Raw genomic sequence first — 21,198 nt, forward strand, 5'->3', positions numbered from 1 at the left:
CACACTGGAATATTCCACACTCCCATTGAATATGCCACACTCCTATCGAATATTTCAAGGAGATATTTTATGACACCTTCATGCATCACATCATTCAGCAGAGCAATCTGTTTGCGACGCAAAAAAATCCGAACAAAGGACTGGCTCTGTCTCGTGGTGAGCTAGATATATTTCTTGGTGCCGTCACCTTCATGTCATTCTGTCGACTTTTAAGAAGTCAGCTATACTGGGCGGCGGAGTCTAGGGTCCACACGGTGGCCGACACGATGTCACGTGATTGGTAGGAGGCAACAAAGTCTAACTTGCATTTAACAACAATGACGACGCCAAGTTACGTCGCCCTGAACAGATCCGCTTCATTGATGCTGGGATTCCATACTTGCGTTGCATTGAACATATATTGAGCTACTACTGGCTTAAGTGCCGGTTGTCGCGAATTCGCGACATACCTAAAAGTATGCATTAAAGTTGCATTTTGGATAATACAACTGCTGATTTAAGTTAAGGTTGCTATTTAAAGCTGAAAAATGAAAAACAATTTTTTTTCTTCGGTGCTTTCATAATTCAGGCATTAAATGGTTAAGACCGACAACTGGCCAGAACGGGCGATTAGATCCTGGTGGAAACGAAAAGGCCGTGAATTATAGTGACAGATTCCAGAATACCTTTCGCGATCTGAGTAGGATTTATATTTTTAAATCGCGTTTAAAAGTAACAAAAACCGGTATGTCGCGCAGCCTAGCGCGAGCGCCATAAACTAGACGTATGCAGTCTTAAGCACTTTGTTGTACGTAGTCCAATGCTTTTACACGCACCAGAACGAGGGCTGAAATTTTGAATATGTATGTTATTGTCCAATCCCGTTTGTTTCTAAGGTAAAAGAAGTAAAGTATGAGATGCGCCGCTGCTTTCGTGGCTTCCAGTGAAACAGAGCCTGCGGCGCATGCGCGCGGCGTCCGGCAGCGTTTCCCACGTAGCTCGGCTCTTGTCTACTCTCGTCGTATTGAACTTTTGAAGAGTAGCACGCGAGTTTGCGCTGCTGCTCGCAAAATGCCATCAACTTACTGTTCTGTGGAGGATTGCTACCACTTCATGAACAACACTGCTGGTGTATCCTACCACTTGTTTCGTTTTCGAAGGCTTAGCTTGGCTTGGCTTGACTAAAATGTGATAAAGCGACCTGTGTACGGCCAAAGTACTTCTATAAGAAGCCCCAGAAAAACGCTATAATTATTGTAAAATAATTTAATAGGCTAGAAAGCAGTAGTCGCAGCACCGCAGGCTTTGCAAACGTAACATTGCCTTTTTATACTTAGGGCATAACTTGTCACTACTGCTGGCGTATAATCGCTATCGCGCTCACCTCTCATTGATTGCAGCATGTGATATTAAGACTGCATAATCGCTGCAGATCGAAAAACTCTGATTACAAATGTTTTACGGCGATCTCCGCGTTACCACTCCGTGATTAGAAGCTCTGACCGGTAAGCTTCCCGTTGCACTCAAGAAAACGGGTACCACAAAAGTTGGCTGTCGGTCCCTTTAAGGCTCAATTTAGCAGCATAGAACCCAAGCGAACCAGAGTGAGCATCAAAATATGCCTCTGGGCTGCTCCTACACGACCACCTTCAGTGTGAAAACATTCGGGAAACAAAACTGGCTGTAGAACAATGGGGCCAATTAAAAAGCAGCCCAAATAATTGAGCATGTCTGAACTATCAGTCCACCACCGTATTTAATGACGTACAGCAGAAAAATGTGAATGTTGTCTAGCTTCTTATAGCAAAAAACCAGGCTACTAATGGCATGCATTGCAAAAGACAGACACTTACAAGCAAAAGTGAAAGTGTAATTTACAAGGTGTCACGATTCACATGCAAAGTTGTATAAAAAAAAGGAGGGGGGAGGAAGGGTAATGAGCAGCTACATCTTAAACGTGTTCTTGTAACACACAGCAGTATCCACAGTATGGACACTGGTTGAAAAACTCTTGAGGTGAACTGTCTCATTGCCTTCAATAAGAAGTGGCGGTGAGTCCTCCCAGTTGTTTGGCAGCCTTGATTTCTTGTCTGCATAAATGAGGAGATCAAAAGCACCTGGAAAAATAAAAAGGCAAGAAGCAAGGTAATGTAAGTTGCCTATATATATCGTTTTCCTTTTTTGTGACTATGCGAATCTGTCATAAAGGGCTGTGTCAACACATATTGTAGGCTTGGCACAATATAACTTGGCTCTGGACTCCTGACACGTGTTCACAATGTCAAAGAAGATTTGATTTGAATTCAATTATGGCAAGAGAACAAGCTTGCGCCTCCACACACTACAATGCTGTTATATACAGAAATGACTGATCACCTGAGAGGACAGGCAACACAAGGCTTTCTCCACTTTTTTTTGATGAAAAATCGAGAACATAAAGTAAGCATTTCACGCTACTTCTGTTACTGGTGAATATAAAGCACAAGGTGATCATGTATGTCTATCAGGTTGAGTACGATACTTGCCTTACCGTTTGTGTAGAGGCATTTTTATTGAAATGGCATGTAGTTCACATATATTCGCTTCTCAAAAATGCTTGCATGATTCGATTCTCAAATACGGTGATCAAGGGAATGCAAAAAATGAAGCATTCATCAAGTAAGTCGTGTTGAAAGCTGTTCAGTTTAGGAGGACAAAAAAAAAAAGGAAAAGGAAAGAAATGTAAGGTTTCACTGCCTAACCATCAAGTACTGTAAGACAGGCTGTGACTACAATGTAGCAGAATATTGTGGTTCTGGCATGTGTTTCTTGTGTGCTACTTATTTCATGTATATTTTTCCATGTTTCACTCTTTCCCATTCTTAACTTGAACTATGATGGCAGATGGCATAGTCGTTGGAGAAAGGAAAGACAATCGCCATCTACCATGTGCGCAATCAAGACAATGAACTGTTCTTGGCCTTTGCTCGGGCACTCATTTTTTCTAGTTCTTTTTTTTCCACTTTAATAGTTGCAGTGCGACAGCATAACCTCAAGTGGCTCATATACAACATTGATACAGCTTTGTTATTTGTTCAACTATTATCCATTTCTCACACGAAAACCTGTGATCAGAAAGTAATTAAGGGTGTATGGTAGGGTAAATGGGTCATCTTGGTCTCAGCTTCATATCTCCCGAACTGTTCCATATTTTATTTTGAAATTTTGAGTGTTCAATAAGAAAGCTTCTGGCCTTCACTTCGTGCACTTTTTACGCTGTAGCTTTTCTTATGCCTTTGTATTTGTGTATCAAATTTTAGACTGGGCTGTAAAATTAAATGCACTTTTTCTCAGAAACAAAAAACAGTATGACCGTGAAATTTTGGACGCCAATTCCACATGGCAGTGGCATTAACCCCTAGCTAAAAGAATGGATTCCTACATTTATCTCAAAAGGAAAAAAATATTGTCCTCACTTGTCCAGTGCCGCAAGAGAGACTTTCCAATTATTCTTTTTTTTCTTAATTACAACTCACACTTTTTCAATGCTTTAGGTTCAGACTATTTGGAAGGCATTTAAGTATAATCTCAGAAAATTTCAGTGCAATCAGGCAGATAGTTTTCCAGAAATGATACATCAAGTTTGGATAATTTAAAACAAACTGATCGTGAGAAACATGCACTTTTACTTTTGAAAACACGCATAAAGTGATCACAACATAAAGCAATGACTATGCTACAAGAGCATTTCTAGCGGAAAAATTTGTAATCAAAACTTATGAAAATGGTAGGACATGTAGGACATGAATATATTTAATAGGTGTAGCCGTATTTATCACAAAAAAATATATCCATGCAGAAACAATGATGGAAAACAACATGTCAACAAACCCCCGCAACCGTCAGGAGGCGCGTCATTTGGCACCATTTTTAAATGGCTTCGAGTGCTCCTGCGCACTTGCCAATTCGTAGTTTTCCTCCACAGAGTGTGTATTATTTTTTACTAGTGAAATAAAAATCACTTTTTTGGTTGATTTACCTTACCATCCCCCTTAAGTGATATGCAAAAGGAACCAAGAAATACCTGCTCAGCCACAGACAGTGACACCACATGATGCCATCCACTAACCCTTTAAACTGGCATGGCAAGGATAACTAGGTGCCTTTGACGAAGACTGGTCCACCTATTGAAATGTCAGCCAGCCTGTCTGAGGCACCTTATCCCTAATTACACCAACTTTTATTCCACAACCTTGAGGTAAGCAATAGACCAAAGCAGAGCAGGCCGCTTTGGACACAATATACTTCAGCACATCTGGTTAAGTATGACCTAAGTACAAATTTATGCGTGGCAAAAAATGCAATTCATGGCAAGTACTTGTTAGGACTAAAGGCTTTGAAAGCTTTTATCATTGAATAAGTTTTACAAGTACAAGACAAACGGCAAGAATTTGATTCATTTGATTGCTGTGCTGTACATTTATATTGGTCGATGCATATGCCATTTTACCTTAACCCTTTGACATGCTATGTGCACAATTGTGCACACCACTTGTTTTTGTTAGCTGTATTGACTAGTGGCTAAGAAAGAGCCAGGTACATTGAGTGTTGGATGAATTGAAGATCCTGCATAATAAAGTTGTCTACATTTAATTTCATTTTGCAGTGTACTGTTGCATACAATTACTTTGCCGTAGGCACTACCACGTTCGACAAGTCGTTCAACGTGCCACTTCCCGCGAGCCACGTCTGAAGTATAATTTTTCTTTGCTCGAGATTGACATAACCGAAAACAAATTTGCACTATATTTCTAGCCTGAGATTTGATTCTATTTATGCAAAAAACAGGCATGAATGACTTCAGAAAAATGGATATTTAATTACGATATAATTGGGAATAATTACTATAATGCACATAAATTAGCGTATTATAACATTATTTTTCTTGCAACAGAATATCGAGTGCCTTGAAATAACGTATCAATTTGACGCATTTACAGACAGTTCTTCATAGGTAGCGTCTGAAAGGGTTAAAGTGGTCATGGACCACTTTTCCAAGTAATGATCTAATAACCTCAGTATCGGAGTTTACTGCCTCCCGAATCGATTGCCACAAAAATTTCTCGAATCTGTCAAGAACGATCGGAGTTACAGGTGTTTGGCGTACGCGCTTTCTCTCTTTTCTCATCCCGATGAGCGCACTGGAAGCTACACAGGGAGACATGGCACAGAAGAAAGAAGTTAGGTCAGCGCACATCATGACCTTGAGCATGCATGATGAAACACGATCGCTCTCTCCCGCTGTGATTCGTGTGCGCGAGTGTGGCTACTGTGTGAAAGTTAACAGACTGAGAAGTGCAGCACCGGCAAGTGGCGGCACTCCGTGACAAGAAGCGCATCTGATCTGAACGTCGCTCTCGAATTATGTTGTCTATCGGCCAATAGCATGCTGTCTGTCGTGTGACGTTACACAGCAGGTGCCCTTGCCTACTGAAGAGAGTGAGGACGGGCCTCTGCGTGAAAAGAGGGCGCCTGAGAAAATGGCAACTTCACGCTCCGTGTCTAAACTCTCTTTGCCGCAGACAACTGCAAGATTTGGCTGAGCTGTTCGTAGCAGTGTCTGTTTTCCGAAGGATGTGTTTTCTGACCAAGACCGAGGGGTGGTTCATGACCCCTTTAACAGGTTAAATGGCATATTTTATAATGAATTAACAGTTCTTAACAAAAAGACATACGCAGGAGCTTCAGGGAAAACAAGGTAAGGAAAATGAGCACAAAAGAAATGATTAAAAGAAAAGGTTAAGCATGACTAGTGGTTAGCCATTGATAGACACCGATATATTCGCGGTAATATCACCATATATCTTGACTGAAAAACATTTGATGAATAATGTCAAAGACCACAAGCACTTTTTGTGTAAGCCAGGAAACGCAAAAACCTTACATGCTGTCTCCAGAATGGGCAAGTATGTGACGCTGGCCACAATTTGCCGGATGACGCTTTTAATCTCATTCTGGATATTGCTCAGCTCCTTCTCCTTTGGTTTGCTGCGTGCAGTAAACAGCATGTGCAAGTTAAATGCCACATCCCAAAAGCACCCATGCACAGCAGTAATGTGAAAGTGACCTGCATGCTCTTTAAGCTCAAGGTACTGAGGGCAGAATGAGTAGTTCTGGGCCACGTATGGGAGGCCACAACTCGACTGTTGCATGTTACACTTCAATAACTGTTACCAGGTACTGAGTCATTTGGATTCACCCGAAGCTCGCATTGGCATCTCTCACAGCACATTGTATCATTCTATGTTTACATGTATGTGTTAAGTAACAATCGCAACCAATCGTCCGAGTCTCTGGAGTGTACAGGGGTGCAACAGCCGAAATAGGATTTGGAGCAATTTTCGGAGCAGCAAAATGTTGCTTTTGGAGCACAAAAATCCAAATTTGGAGCAGGTTGCGAAAAAAAAACACCTGAATTTTTTAGCCAGAAATCCCAAGTTTGGAGCAGTATAACAAAGAAGGCTTACATTTAGAAAAGAAAACAAAAATATGTAAAAACCATTCAACATCAGCTCATTCGTGCACAGTGCACAAAAACACTGCTATTTCAATAAACGCAGTGTGTTGAGCCACCCCACAGTGCGAACAATGACTAAGTCCACATTAGCATTTGCAGGACATGTCAAAATATTCGACAGGCACTGGAAATGCTAATGTGGACCTGCGAATCTATATTTGGGAGATTCGTAAAGCAGGAGCAAGTGGGGGTAGCGAGAAAAGAGAACTTGCATACGCTTTTGTCTATCGTTTCTCAAAGCTGCAGAAATGCCATACACAGCAGCTCCAGATGATTGCCAATGATTTTTTAAACGTCAGCGATCACAATAGTACTCGTAATTACACGGTGCGTGCACGAATGAGTAATTAAGGAACAAAACGTGCTGTGTCCCTGACAGCTAGTACTAATAGCCCCTTCTAAATCTCAGTATGCTTTTCCGCAGGACACCAGTGTACTGCGGCAAAAGTGGCTTAAAAAGCGTTCTGCACGCAATAAAACAATCAAACAGGAAATTTGAGAACTACTGTCCTTTTCTATTGCAATAGCAACTATATGGTCACTCTCGACGAGTTTTTGCCGTCATCTCCCGTATAAAGTCCAAATTGATAACATATCCCTGTGCATAGTATGTTCTACCGCGGGTAAAAGCGCGCGAGTGCGTGCGACGAACGCGGCTGAAGCAGATATCAAACCAGCCAGCCCATCTACGTCGCTCGGAGGGCACAAGCGATAACACCACTCCGGTCGGGAAGCCTGCCATCGAAGCATAGAGGAAACGACCCGGCCATCTTGAACGAGCATGAAAACACGCGAGAGGCAGGCGGGGGGTGCAGCAACTTTTGAACTTTGATTCTAAGGGCGCGGTCGCGATCGCTGGTGCGCGCGCTATCTTGGCAGCCATCAGCAGGCGGCTTGTATTTCCTGCTGCATGCTGCACTCTCAATGCGAAGACACTGTGCAGAAAGAGCATCTTTCCCTGGAAACGCCGTATCCTCTTACACCAACGTTTTGCAGAGTTATGCGAGATCGGATACAAAAGAGTTTGCTGTCAACCTCACTTCGCATAGCATTACAATTTGTTGCTATCACATTCATTGCTTCGTCCTTCCGGTGAAACTGACTTTTTTCTTTTCTTTCGCAGGGGGTTAGGGTCTGCGCGTCTGTATTGGATGACGATGCCCACACTGCAGATGACCAACGCGGCCTCCATTTCTCGCTCAAATTTGCGCAACTGAGAAAATTCTAAGCTGGTCAGGCATTTTGGCGCAGCGTGGCGCAATTTTAACAAATTTAACGGTTTTGGCTCAGCTTGGCGCAAAAATAAGGAATTGTATCAAATTGGTGCAATTGGTGCAGCTGTTGCATCCCTGAGTGTATGAAGAAGCTTTAGGATTGCATGCTAAATGAGGTTTTAGGCTGCTCCAAATTTTAAGATTCGGGCAATACAAGATAATGCCAACCTTACGTTTACCAACTGTGTGTCCACTTTGGTAGTGTTTAGATAACTGTTTATGCATCTGTGTGCAAAATTAATGAGTTTCCTTATTAACTTATTAATAGTGATCTCGTGTGACATGCAAAAATAAATTTTAGAGTAAAGAAGTTCCTGTGATAAATACGCACTTTCAGTTTCATCACAGGCTCGCTAAAATTGAGTGGTTCACACCAATGAGTACTTATAGCACCTATAATACTGATCTCTCCACCCTGGCCTTTTGTCAAACTGACAATGCCACCACTAAATTACTCCTGTGAGTTAGTGCCTTATTCTTCACTTTAGGTGGCAGCGCAGTGTCTTGATGCCAGAGGTGGGCTAAATTTGCACCATCATTTAATCATGAACAGCTTCTGCACTGCAGAAATGCTTTCAGCTCTCGACACTTGCAGCCACCGGCATAAAAACTTGGTTTCAATAAAACAAAAAGCAAGAATGTGCATGGCTCTTGTATTTTAGATTAAATACAGAGACATATAAACAAATGCAACTGAGTTTACAACTTAGTTGCATTCGTAATCGCTAGACAGAGGCTGTGGTGGATAAGTTTTGCAATTTCACCAGGTTTTGGCACAAGCACAAGTACACATGGGAAAGAAGCAAACAAGTGGAACAGCCATAAAATTTCGTCACCATCAGACACAGTAATCGGAGCTATATGCAAGATTTACCCCAGCTCTGTAAGAGCAGATTTCGCTAAGCTCTGCCTAGATACTCACCTGTTGCTTGTCATCTCCTCATCTGATTGAACTCTAAACTCCCAACGCTCCAATGTTTCCTTTGTGTCAACACTCGATATCACCAAAACAACTTGGTGAACAGCCTTGGCCTCGAGCCAGTCTGTAAGGCCACCAAGCAAAATGATCAATGAGCGTCTTTGAATTACATAAACAACCTACTTCTCTAACAATGTACAAACTATGCACGCTAGTTTTTGTGCTGCATATTCTCCTAAATTCTTTCATTTTCACACTCAAACTGCAAGAAATAAGACAGCCACTCTAGACGCATCAAATTCGCTGTTTTTAGAAATTTAGTTCTGGGGTTTTACATACCAAATCCATGATATGATTACGAGGCACGCTATAGTGGGTAACTACAGAATAATTTTGACTGCTGTTTTTAAGATGCACCTAAATCGAAGTGCATGTGCATTTTTCAATTAAACCCCATCGAAATCTGGCCACCATGGTCGGTAATGAAACTTGCACAAAAAGCAATACCAAAGCCGTTGAACTACCACGGCAGGTCCACTATACAAGCTTTTCACTATACTTAAATAGCTTTCTGATGCTTGCTTACAGCTCGTCATCATCGGACCACTTTGATCCCTTCGATATTTCACAAGGGTTCACAACAATGTTTTTGCAGTCATCCTGTTTTAGAGCTAGCACAGAAGCGTGGAGAGTTATTCAAACCCATTCATTGTTTAGAATGATTACTTGGGTTGTACATACTGAAACCATGATATGTTTATGAGGCATGCCATGACGGCGGACTCTGAATTAATTTCGACCACCGGGTGTTTTTTTAATGTGTTCCTAAATTTAAGCACACAGGTGTTCTTTGCATTTCACCCCCATCGAAATGTGGCCGCTGTGGCTGGTAATCAAACACGTGCCCTCGAGCTTGGCAGCACAGCACCTTACGTGCTAAGCTACCACAATGTGCCTCATTGTTACAACAGCAAATATGACTCCAAAACAACATCCATGATGTCGTATGAAATTTACTACACATAACAATTCAACAGTTTTAACGAAAATGCCATATACTAGCCTTTCAGCTGCGCCAAAATTGTATCCAAGTATTTCTGCAGGGATTCGTCACTTGTAACAAGAATAGTGAGGCCGTACTTCTGAACTGTGGTAAACATCTCTGGTGGGTAGACTCCACGCTGGTAGAGTATACTGTTGATTCCATAATCTGTACATAACAAATAAACTTGCATTAAACTTCACACATGGCCACTGTTCAACAACATGTATTATGACAACCTTGTTTTTATAAGGACATTCAGTTTTGCCAGAATTATATCAAACTTAACATAATCTCAAGTTGTTTTCTTACTGACACACTCCAGAAAAACAATACTCACGCTGTTCAGTCACAATAACTGACAAAAACTCAGTTTCATGTCATTCATGCAGTGCCACATGTATAGAGATAATGGCATGAAATTTCAATATCACTTGGAGTGTTCTGATTTTGCACAACTCACACATACACTTCCAATGTTGGTAGCTATCGCTGCACACAATCACATTTCTGTAGTAAACATGAGCCTATAGAAAGTATGCTGATTAATGCTTTTAGTGGAATTTCTGGCAATTTTGCCATCCAAATAATCTTCAACATTACAATTGAAGCAAACTTGCTGCAATGACTGCAGCTATCAATGTAGCATCTGCCATCATTAAAATATATGTATAGCACCATCTTTAAGTAAATGGCATTGAGGTCCTAACACTTAATGGCATTAACTTTGCTTTGATTGCTGGAAAATGCAATGCTATCATTTCTAAATGTGAGAGCATTTCTTTCGCTACTCATACCTACTCTGACCTGGCTGGCTATCTGGCTTCTATGGCATGACCGCAAAAAATTAATAAGAAAAATGTAGCTCCTAGAGAAATCCAACCTGGGTCTAATAGGTGAATACCTATCATGGTAGCAGTTGAGAAGGAGGCACAGATTATGCACAACACTAAAGTTGAGAAGCACTGCCACTGTATTCGTAGCGACATCAACACACTAGGACAACTCACACATGGCGAGTTAAAAAGCTTTAAAAAATGCACAGCACATTTGGCCAATAAAGCAATGAAGCTAAATGCAGCCCTGTCACACTCTGTTTGAATGTCTGTGATGGAAGTTAAATATTTCTGTGATGTGTAAATGTTCTCAAAGAACTTGGCAGAATAATTTTGAGTGAATTTTGGCAGAATGTTTCTTTTTTTTTTTCTATTCATGAACAGCTGGCACTAAGCAGGGCTGTATGACCAAGAGTGGGAACACATGATGGAGTTGCTACCCACTTTTCCAATTTCAATAGGATGAGCCACTTGTTGTTTCACTAATGAAGCTTCTGTGTGTGTAGGGTATCTATGAAGTTGCCATTTCTGAATTCCCTGAGTGACTCTGAACTTCTGTTTTATCTTGACATTGGCTGGCACAATTGTAGCTGGCACTGTCACTCTGAAGTAAGCTTACTAAAGAATAAAAATGCCTTCCTAGAGGTGCACATATAACAAAATTGCACCTGCAGGTCCAATTTCCAGAGCGAAGTGATGTTTGCTCATAGCATCATCTTAAGCCACACAGAGAATATCACACACCCAAAACACATCAGTGGCATCAATCTTCTGGCTTTATTAAAACCTACAGCTCCAGTGTTTGCTGTCAGCAGGTGCATAGGGAACAGGGTTCCTAGATAACTATTTCTCTCATACCCCTGTCACATGGCACATGTAATGTCATTCGCAGTGAATGTGACTAGGCGTTAATGCCATTTTTGTTGCTGCTACACGGGCACAGCAAATGACATTCACAGCTAATGGCATTCAACCATTGAATTCGTTTCCTGAACTTGTGCAAGCGCGACATGTGTAACCTCGACGACAGGTGCTTGGCAGAAAATTACAACTTTGATAACTTAAAGCAAAATGTAATCAATGCTAAGGTCCTTATTAATGGCTGTTTTTAACTTTTCGATAACTTTTTGATCTATAGCACGATAGTTCAAGAAACTTGTACAACTATATTCTTGTTCCCAGACTCCAACTTGACACGCCACCTTTCAGCCACGTTTACAAGTGCTCGTCTGTTCTTTCTTCTTTTTCAATTCCTTCATGTTGTTTTGATAAAGTAGTGCCGCGGTAGCGAGGTTGGAATTTCGCATGCGATATCTATGTGCCAGCCATGGAAGCAAACTCTGCAGTTTCACCAGAGGAGAAAAATAAGAAGCAGAAAGAGCACTGGACTGGCAACAAACATCAAAATCAACGGCGAATGCCATTTTGTACACCCGTGCAGACCAGGAACGGAAGGTCGCAATGACATTCAGTTTGAATATCATTTACTTTGTATGACATTACATGTGCCATGTGACAGGGGTATTATTCAGTTCATATTCAGCAGTTATTTCAAAAATTAGATAGCACTTGCACTGCAGGTCTAAATTCTAAGCAGCACCTAATGCAAAAGGAATGACTGTGGTGGGACTAAGATGCGTCATTGTCAGAAACAGCACCTGCACCTAGGAACAACAACCATAAAATATTTTTCTAGAATTAAAATAGGAGTGAAGAATCATCATGGGATGCTAAAATGTTAGCAATAGTTGTAAATTTGCCATGAGGGCAAAATGAAACAAGGGGAGGCTGGCAGTACCTAAGAGCCTCATGTACAGTGTGGTCCTTTATGAAAAGAAACACGAGCGCACGGCCTGTGCTCCGCGGCAGCTGCTTCGAGCGCCAGCAAATAACAGCAAGAAGAAGCACGTCCACTTATGATGTTATCTATTGGTAGCCAGGATAACAGTCTAAAAGGTGCCGCAATCTACCAGACGCCTGTTTATCGGTTGTGCCTAGTTGCTTTACCTGCCAATAGATTATGACAAAGGCAAATGTGTTTACTCTTGCTGCCACTTGCCGGTACTCTAAGCAGCTGACACAGAGCACAGGCCAAATGCTCGCATGTTCCCCTTTATAAAGGACCACCCAGTACACTCCACATTAGAAGGGCAGTATCCTTCTGCCTAGCATGGTCTCATCAGCAGAGCTCACTGTGACATGAGCATGGAGGAAGGAAAGATGTACTTCAGGCAGTATTATCAGGACTTTTGTCCTCTTGTAAATGAAATTATACATAATTTTTCATGGCCCCAAGCACCGATTCTCTTGAGTTTTCCAGATTTTTCAATGTTCCTCGAGAACTCCCAGTTGGTAGACACCATGATGTGGTAAGACATTCGAAACATCAGAAACACAGACTACGAATTCGGTGTACATAATTATTTCTCTCAAGTATCTCCCTAAACGTGGCATACTGAAATTCATATGGACCTAAAATGCAACATCTGTTTTGCTGTTTTGATGGGCCCAGCAAAGTGACCCAGTATGCTTTGCACTGCATATGAAATATCCATGGTGGCATATATGCTGTTTCTTCTGAGAAAAATATATTTATTGTTATGTTAAACATTAGCAAGTATACCTCTCCATTTTCTGATATGACCACAAATGTTCTGCATCCCGTAAATTACCATAGCACTACTGTAGTGGTATGATGTTTACCAAATTGAACTTTCCAGCCCACTTGACTCGGACACTAAAGACTTTAACCCTTTGCGGTCCGTTGTTGGGCAGCACCCGACAACGCAACACGGCCGCCCGACAAGGGCGTTCGTGGTATAATTTCGCCGTTTCCTCACTGCGAGTCACGTGCATTTTCTGTATACGTGAAGTGCCATCTCTTGAGGAATAAGTGAGCTTTGTTTGTTGAGGTTTACTTTTTTACACTAGGGTGCAGCACTATGTTCAGCATGGAGCCCAGAGCGTACCCACTTGCGCGCGGTTCGCTGAGAAGCATGGCCACGTTTCTACCGCGTGCGTTTTACGGTGGTGCTTTTAGCAAAAGCGAGGATGACATTGGTGAAGAAGAGAATTGCGTGGCTCCAACAGACAGTGATTCGAGAGTAGTCAGTGACGAAGACGACGACGATGGCGGTCGTCGTCGTCTTCGAATGCTTTGAGCGGCATCATATGCTGCCCAAATATCGCTAAAGGAGTTGCCTGCAGGATGCAGGAGCAAAAATAAACATCCTGTGAGTTTTTCTTCCGCAGTTTGTGTTTTTCTTCCCGGCACCAGAAACTGGCAAAATAGTTTCGGACCGGTAGAGCTGGAAAGTGGGTAAAAGTTTTGGACCGCAAAGGGTTAAAGCAATAGATGGCTTGCACGTGACGTCATGGACGGCGCTTCTGAATGTACTGGTACTCCACAATGGTGGTTCTGATGACAAACAAATTGCGACAATGTGAAAACGACGTGGAAAGAGTGTCTCTGCACGTGCGTAATGAAATAACCTGCATGTGATGTTCTGACAGCATTAATGTGGCATCGCTAGCGTCGCGTCTCCACATGCTGGTGCTCCAACATGCAGGGTTTCCGTGACGTCGGTGCAAGCCATCTACACATCACAACATTTACAAGGCATAAAAATGACAGCCATTACTTAAGCAAGGTGCAATTAAACGCTCAAACACCTCATGATGCAGCGAAAGTTCTAGTTTATAGCAGCAATATTAACAAATAATCCAATGTAATTTGGATTACTCAACGACATTGAATACTGCACAATACATGTTGCATGTGTATCCATATGATGAGCCATAATTTAATATATGGCGCACATCTCTAGCAGGGCGATACTTGTGACAATTTAACAGCTACAAGCTTAACAACGTGTTGCCAATAAACAAGAAAGTAATGACAGAACTACAAACAGCACGCGGGGGTGACGAGCACAATGCGTACGGCGCTCGGCGTGTGTACTTCCTTACTAAATTGAGAAAAATGCCACCGTCATACGTTCACGTTACCTTGCGTGCAAAGCTCTGCCATAACAACCACGAAGGACACTAGTAGGCACTGTCAAACACGGCAAGCGTGCAAGGCCATCGGCATGTTCACAACAGCGTTGCTCTTTTGCCTTGCTGGTCCTGAGTTCGTAAGTTTGAATGGATTCGATCAGTCCGGTTGTAATATGATAAAATTGAAAGCAACATAGCACAGGGCCATACAATCACTTGAATCTCGGGTGCCTTTCTAGGCGATGAGACCAACACATCACGGAGTGAAGACATTCGGACTTACTGAAGAATTCTGCCACGATCTGGGCAGAACCTTTCAAGGTGATGGCATTTTGAGTGACTGTCGAAGTTTGCATGACCGATAGCTATTCACCATGTAAGCTGGAATACGCTATATCGACAGTCACTCTAAACATTAATAACGGATTAACCGCCTTCGCACGCGCCGGTCGCACCTACGGGGCGCTGCTGTCGCCGACTCCGGCTGACGACGATGCCGATAAGAAAGCACAGAGCTCTGCGGGGCGATAAAACACTTATAGATAGAACTGATAGAACCTGATAGAACTACTGCCCTTTAGATAACTCGATGTCTTTCCATGTTTCCATGCAAGGAGGTTAAAGAAAAATTGCTGGAGTGGCGATTATTGCGCAAGAGTGAAGCCGTGCCCACCACAATATGGCGGCTGCGCCCGCCATCTTAGTAGGGGCATAATAAACCGTCGGCGTTTGGCGAAGGAAAGCGAGCGTTTTCCTCGCACGCCAGATACTGCTCCAAGTGCGTCTTTGTGCTACTGGTTTTTCATTGTAAGCCTCAAAAGTCACGACAAATTTTATTGGAGATGAATCACCAATACTCCTCTCGACGGGTTACTTTCGTCGGCAACAACGATCTTTTATTTTATAGTTAACGTAGTAGTTAGACTAACAGATCAAAGCCATTTGATCTCTAAGTAGGCACCACCAGAAAAGAGCACGTTTCCCAGCTCTTTGGTGGGCAAAAGCCGGCTTCACTTTTGCTGGCAAGGCGTTGCGAGAGCTTCCACTCCAGAATTTTTTTAAACCTCCTTGTTTCCATGCCACTCAATGAACGTGGACTTCAAGTAAAATTCCAGAAGCTCTAGGAAGCTAGCGACCGGAATTTTGCATAGGTTCCTGTTTGCGTAGGTTTCTGCATAGCGCCTGCATTGAGCAAGTACATCTTTCTAAGTTTCGTTGACCGTAAAATTAAAAGTAACCTGGGTGACTTAGCTTCGCACATTTTCCGCTATGTAGATGACTATTTGGTTTTCGTCAGCAGACAAAACTTCCAGAAACCCATTGTCGACGTTGTGAAGGGTAGTCACGGAAAGCCCCCTTACGGGGGAGGAGCCACCGCGGGCACCACGTCGGGACGGGCAGGCCATACCTGACCGCCACGTCGCCGACGTCGCGGGCCACCAAACTTTGGGGTTACAAAAAGCCTGCTGTAGGCTTGCTCTGTATGCAAGCACACTCAGCACAAATGTGCTTGCATACTTTTTATTAGCATTTTCAGCAGCTACGGCATTGCCAGACTCTATTTTGCCAGTGACGATGCTTCCCACGTTCACCACAAAACCCGGCGCTAACGTGCTGTAGTACACGGCTACACAGTACTAAAGTCCCTAGATTTTTCCCAAATATCTAGGGACTTTACACAGTACCACACTTTACCCCATGGAGCTTTACCCGACGCTTCGGTTATCTCTCTGGCAGTCGCGGCGGTTGGGTTGACTTTTTCGCCCTCTGTGGCGAGAATTGGAACTTGAGAGCCAGCGCGGCCAGCGGGGCCGACCCACCGTTCTGTAACAGCGTAGCGTCAGCGTTCTCTTCGATTTATTTCGTTACAACCGTTACGGTAACGTCGTGGAAAGTCTTGCGGAACGCGAGTTCTAAGGTACGTCAGAAGCTCTTTTTAGTTAAGGAAGTTCAACGCTGCTGAAAAAAACTGAACGGTATATGCAACGACTTTTTATCGGAGATGCGACAAGATACGACCTCTTGGCAGCGCGGAAGATCTTGAGTTGGCCGGGCATACAAGCAAATGCTTTGAGAGCATTGCTAACAAGCTGCAATCCTTAAAAATGCCCATATCTGACGAAGCTTCTGTGCCAGTTATTTCTTATCGTCAAAAATATCGTAACCTAAAGCGCAAGTTGAAGTTCCTTCTCTACGAGAACGAGTGTTTTCAAGAGGAGCTGCGAAAGGCGCAAAGGAAGCTTCTCAAAGTGACGCGGGATAAAAGCTTTCTTCTCGACCAGATCCTTCAGTACGAGTCGATCGACTCATCTTCGAGCGACTCTGATGCGACAGTATCTAGTGACAGCGATTCTGAGCTTCGTGTTGAACCACCACCACCGCCTCCAGCAGTAAAGAAAAAGAAGCCGTCTTCGGTGGCCCCCGTTGAGAGCGGTAACGTCCACCACATTCCAGTGGCTAGCGTGTCCGCAACAGCAGTGCCCAGTGCAACTCCCTCTTGTTCTATACCTATTAAGACTGAAATAACACCGGGCCCGCTACCGGTCACTAATACTTCTGCTGCATTGGGTGTTCTGCCCACGCTCGCAGCGAAGTCGGCCGTTCTGTTGCCTCCCGGCGCGTCGCTGAATCCGACGGCTGAGAAGAAGAAGAAAGTAGCCAGGGTCTCCAAGCCCCCGCCAGCGACAGTGACGGCGCCGCCGCATCCGACTTCGAAGCCGATTTTGGTCCCGGGTGTTCCGAAAAGGTTAGTGGAAGCGGCCGATGCGCTTTCTGCGAGTCGTCTGGACGGCCACATGACTTCGGAGGAGGTGGAGAGGCACCTGGAAGCAAGGCAGGCTCTGCGCGATTTACTTCCCGAGAAGGCTCCGCTCACAGTGCCTGCTGAGCTTTTCAGTAATGAACCACCAGCAGACCTACTTGACGGCGGGCCGCCCTTGCTGGCGCCTGGTACCTCTGTCATGGCCTCCACTGACGCCGAAGGGGATGAGGACGAGCTCATCACTGGAATAGCGTAGTAATGGTGCACATCTCAAGTCGGAATCACCATGTCTGTGACGCTCTGATACTGTACCGATACTTGAGGTAGAGTTATATAAGTCCGAATTATGTGGAAGTCCACTCTGTACAAATGGTATTCGCCCATTCGCGGCTGTCGTCTTGATACATGGCTTCCCCTTAGGTTTTTGCAGTTCTTCTTAGGGTCCTAACATGTTTGGAAACATTTAGCTGCCCACCTGTGTGAATTAAAACGTTAGCTGTGCATAAAACATTGATTTAAATAACACTGCATTTAGCTTGTTGTGTTTAGAAGTCTCCTGCTAGCCTTGTGTTTCAGGGCACAATTTACTAAGGACCAGAAGTAACCCATATACTAAAGTCAGTGACAATCCAAAAAGTCAAGGCTCTTAAAAGCATGTTGTCCTAACTCTTGGCTTTTCATATTCAGAGAGTTAGTTTTCTTACAGATTGCCGCACAAAGAAGAGGGGTGCCATTGATTCAGCAGTGGCACTGTCATGCTCCGCACACATGAACAGTTAACATGAACAGGTGAAATTCAGCTCACAGCACAAACTTGCACCATTGCAGCGCAAGGAACTCTAAAAATGATTTAAGAAAGTGGTTATCCTGGCTTCACATTAAAAGAGCTTTGCTTTTATGCTCCAAAGAATCTGAATAACAAACACGAACCACCAAAGGTCAAGTTAATCTTTCTGTTTACATTGGTATCATGTGTACCTTGTGAATAAACAATTCCATTTCTTTAAGGTGAGAAGGTACAGTCACGCTCAACATGACTTGCAACATGGGAGCGCGTGGCCTCACAACCTCAAAGATTGCACATGGCTTCAACGTCGCCTCATTTCCACAACCTGATAATATTTTTTGTATTGGGGATCATCCCCAAGCGCGAGAATGGCGTTTATTTCATGAAATAAGGGCAAGCTGAAGCCATGCGCAATCTTTGAGCTCGTGAGTCCAAGCGCTCCCGCGTTGCAAGTCATATTGCGCACGACTGTACATGCTACTGGAATAGCTGAGCTAGGAAATATTTGTCCATGGACGTCAAGAAAAGAAATGGAGAACAAGGTGTATTTGGCTTGCAAATGCATGCATGGTGTCTCTCAAGTGAATTTGCCGTAACTTTTTTACATTTTAACTGACTATGGTATTCTGGGCTACACGAAATGGCAACCTTGCACCCTTCTTTGGCAGTGTGCACCTGTTCCCACCAGGTGTTTGCATAGTTTATGTCGTGTGATTAAGAAAGTGCACCAGCATGATATTGCATTATGATTTTAAGCTTGCAGAGGAGTGCACACCAATTGGAATTGTAAGATAGGATGCATGAAGGAAACTTTCAATTCGCAACTGCATGTCGCATGGAATGAAGCAGTTCCTGTATAGCATACAGAAAAGTGAAACTGCTGGACAATCAGCATTCTTAATGGGAAAGTCACAAAATTGAACTGCCATGAGCAACTTTAGTAACAGATAGCCCCTGTGTCATTCAATGGTGTTGTAAAACTTGTGAAAATTTGTGGACATGGAAAAGAGGGATTACTATAGGAAAGAAAAGCAAACTGTTGGCACACTTGCCAGCTACTGTACGTATCTGATGGCATTTATTTGAATGATTAGGTGGGTCTCTGTTGCTGCATGAATGTGCAAGGAACAAGGCAAGCTGAATTTGTTTCCAGTGGCTGCTGTAAAGGATTCTGTTAACAGAAGTTGTGTATTAGGAGCCTATTCGTACTGCATAATCATGTTGCTGGCATTACCAAAACTTGTTTTTCCAGCAGCTCTACTGTCCATGATTGTTTTGTGGTGGGGATTGAGAACATGTTTTCTAATAATTGCTCCAGTGTGACAGGGGTGCCTTGAGCAGGTTGTTTGCAGACAGTGTTGGCAAACGTTTATTCCAATGCAGCAGTGCCTAACTGGTGCTCCTTATGACCTTCTCACTTAATCAAGTAAGGCAAAGGTGGTTTGTTGCCTTGCTTATGATGTCTCATGTATTGAATATGTTTTGTTGGATATAATCAAACTGTTTCTAGTTACCTTCTCCACATTTACTGCAACAGATTGTTCATAAGTTTGAGTTGTGCTCAGTACTTCGTGTTTCTGTTGTCAGAAAATGCATTTCATTTATGTTAAAATTTAAGGCCAAAAGCTGAGGAGCATAGTGCCTGGCCATGCTGCCATTGCAAAATGTGCAGAGTGGCATGTGCTCATCACAGCTGCCTGTGGGGAAATTTGTGGAGGTCATGAATTTTCTTGGCTATTATCAGTGGCTTTTTCAGACTGACTAGCAATGTTTTATGAATGCGGGGCTACTAATGGTATTGCATTTTGAAGCTGTTTTACAGTAAAGCGGCCAGTTACACCGCTGATTTTTATGTCAAAATGTTTTATTTTTTATGTATGATTGTAAACATCAACACAAGTATGAGTGACACTGTAAATGCCCAGAGCATAGCCACACATGAAGTGTTGATGTACCTAGTATGTGGAGATTGATAGCAACTTTAAACCTAATGCTTCTTTTTAATATTTTTAGTCTTTTTTTATTTTATAATATTTTTTTTGCATAGTTGCCTTCGTTTTATAGAATTTTAACTACAGTGCATCGACTGATTGATTATGACATTTTTGTGTGAAGTAATTTTATCTTGGATCTGTACATCTTTCTTTAAGGGGCACCTCTTATGCACTTATACAATTGAGTTCATGACGTACAATGTTTTAATTTTTTTATGTATTGTAATATATCAACAGAAATGTGATGTTAAACAGCAAAGAACATAGTCGCACTTCAGATGTTAATGAATGCAGTAGATGAAGGTTCGTAGCAACTTGGAACCAAATGTTTTTTTAGTGTTTTGTTTACATTTGCCTTTGTTTTGTGTAAGTTTAACACCAGTGAATTAAAAGATTGCTTATGACAGTTTTTTTTGTATGAAATAACTCTTCAAATAAGGTTGTGTTGCACTGTGGGCCACACAACCTTCTTTAAGGGGCACCTCTTATACATCTACACTATGCTTTAATATTTTATGTATGATTTGTAATTTTGTATATCAACAGAAGTGAAATACAGTAAACAGCAAGAGCATAGTCACACTTCAGCTGTTGATGTACCTAGTAGCTAGGCTTTAGCTAGGTGATGCTAGGTTGTTTCTATGTTGATTCTCATTGCAGAGAGGTTTGAGTTAAAGGAGTACTGACATGAATTTTAAAATTTTTCGGGTTGTTGTTCTAAATGAAAGCACGGGTGTCGAGAACCCTAAAGAGAGTGTCGTGGTGCCTGGGGATGCGTTGCATATATTTTTAATACCGCTTCTTTCAACCAGCAGCTTCGGTTTCGGTTTCGAGAGGGCGGCTTCATAGTGACGTGTCAAGTCTGCCCGTGACTTCACGGGCAGACTGCAACTCACGAAATATGCACCTGCTGTCCTTTGCTATGAGTCGAACGTGGTTCATGATGAGTGAACTGTCGTCCAGTGCCTCCGACAGCGATTTTTGTGATTTAGGCTGCATGCAGAACCCAGATTTCGCAAACTAAGTGAGCTGACTTGAAACGTCATAGGGC

At 42.8% G+C, this 21,198-nt stretch overlaps 2 protein-coding genes across 2 annotated transcripts; one reads left to right on the plus strand and one right to left on the minus strand.

Annotated features, from left to right (window-relative positions):
* Positions 1-772: 772 nt before the first annotated feature.
* Positions 773-15,106, minus strand: LOC119403828 (mitotic spindle assembly checkpoint protein MAD2A). Its single transcript, XM_037670604.2, has 5 exons — positions 14,889-15,106; positions 9,792-9,938; positions 8,732-8,852; positions 5,903-6,006; positions 773-2,096 (listed from the first exon to the last, which is right to left on the minus strand). Exons 1-5 carry the CDS (start codon positions 14,959-14,961, stop codon positions 1,924-1,926), a joined length of 618 nt encoding a protein of 205 aa, XP_037526532.1. The 5' UTR covers positions 14,962-15,106; the 3' UTR covers positions 773-1,923.
* A 1,303-nt stretch (positions 15,107-16,409) lies between these two features.
* LOC119403844 (INO80 complex subunit E) lies at positions 16,410-20,553 on the plus strand. The gene is made up of 2 exons (XM_049418254.1): positions 16,410-18,321; positions 18,677-20,553. The coding sequence occupies exon 1, from the start codon at positions 16,711-16,713 to the stop codon at positions 17,620-17,622; it is 912 nt and encodes a 303-aa protein (XP_049274211.1). The 5' UTR covers positions 16,410-16,710; the 3' UTR covers positions 17,623-18,321; positions 18,677-20,553.
* The last annotated feature ends 645 nt before the right edge of the window (positions 20,554-21,198 follow it).

The sequence above is a fragment of the Rhipicephalus sanguineus genome, chromosome 1 (assembly GCF_013339695.2).
Source record: "Rhipicephalus sanguineus isolate Rsan-2018 chromosome 1, BIME_Rsan_1.4, whole genome shotgun sequence".
In the NCBI taxonomy this organism is placed as follows: Eukaryota; Metazoa; Arthropoda; class Arachnida; order Ixodida; family Ixodidae; genus Rhipicephalus; species Rhipicephalus sanguineus.

Coding starts and splice junctions, on each gene's coding strand:
- LOC119403828 (XM_037670604.2), bottom strand. CDS start 14,961: ATGCAAACTTCGACAGTCACTCAAAATGCCATCACCTTGAAAGGTTCT. Junction 6,007..8,731: donor GAGGAGATGACAAGCAACAG/GTGAGTATCTAG, acceptor TACTGCACGCAG/CAAACCAAAGGAGAAGGAGC. Junction 2,097..5,902: donor GCCCATTCTGGAGACAGCAT/GTAAGGTTTTTG, acceptor TTATTTTTCCAG/GTGCTTTTGATCTCCTCATT.
- LOC119403844 (XM_049418254.1), top strand. CDS start 16,711: ATGCCCATATCTGACGAAGCTTCTGTGCCAGTTATTTCTTATCGTCAA.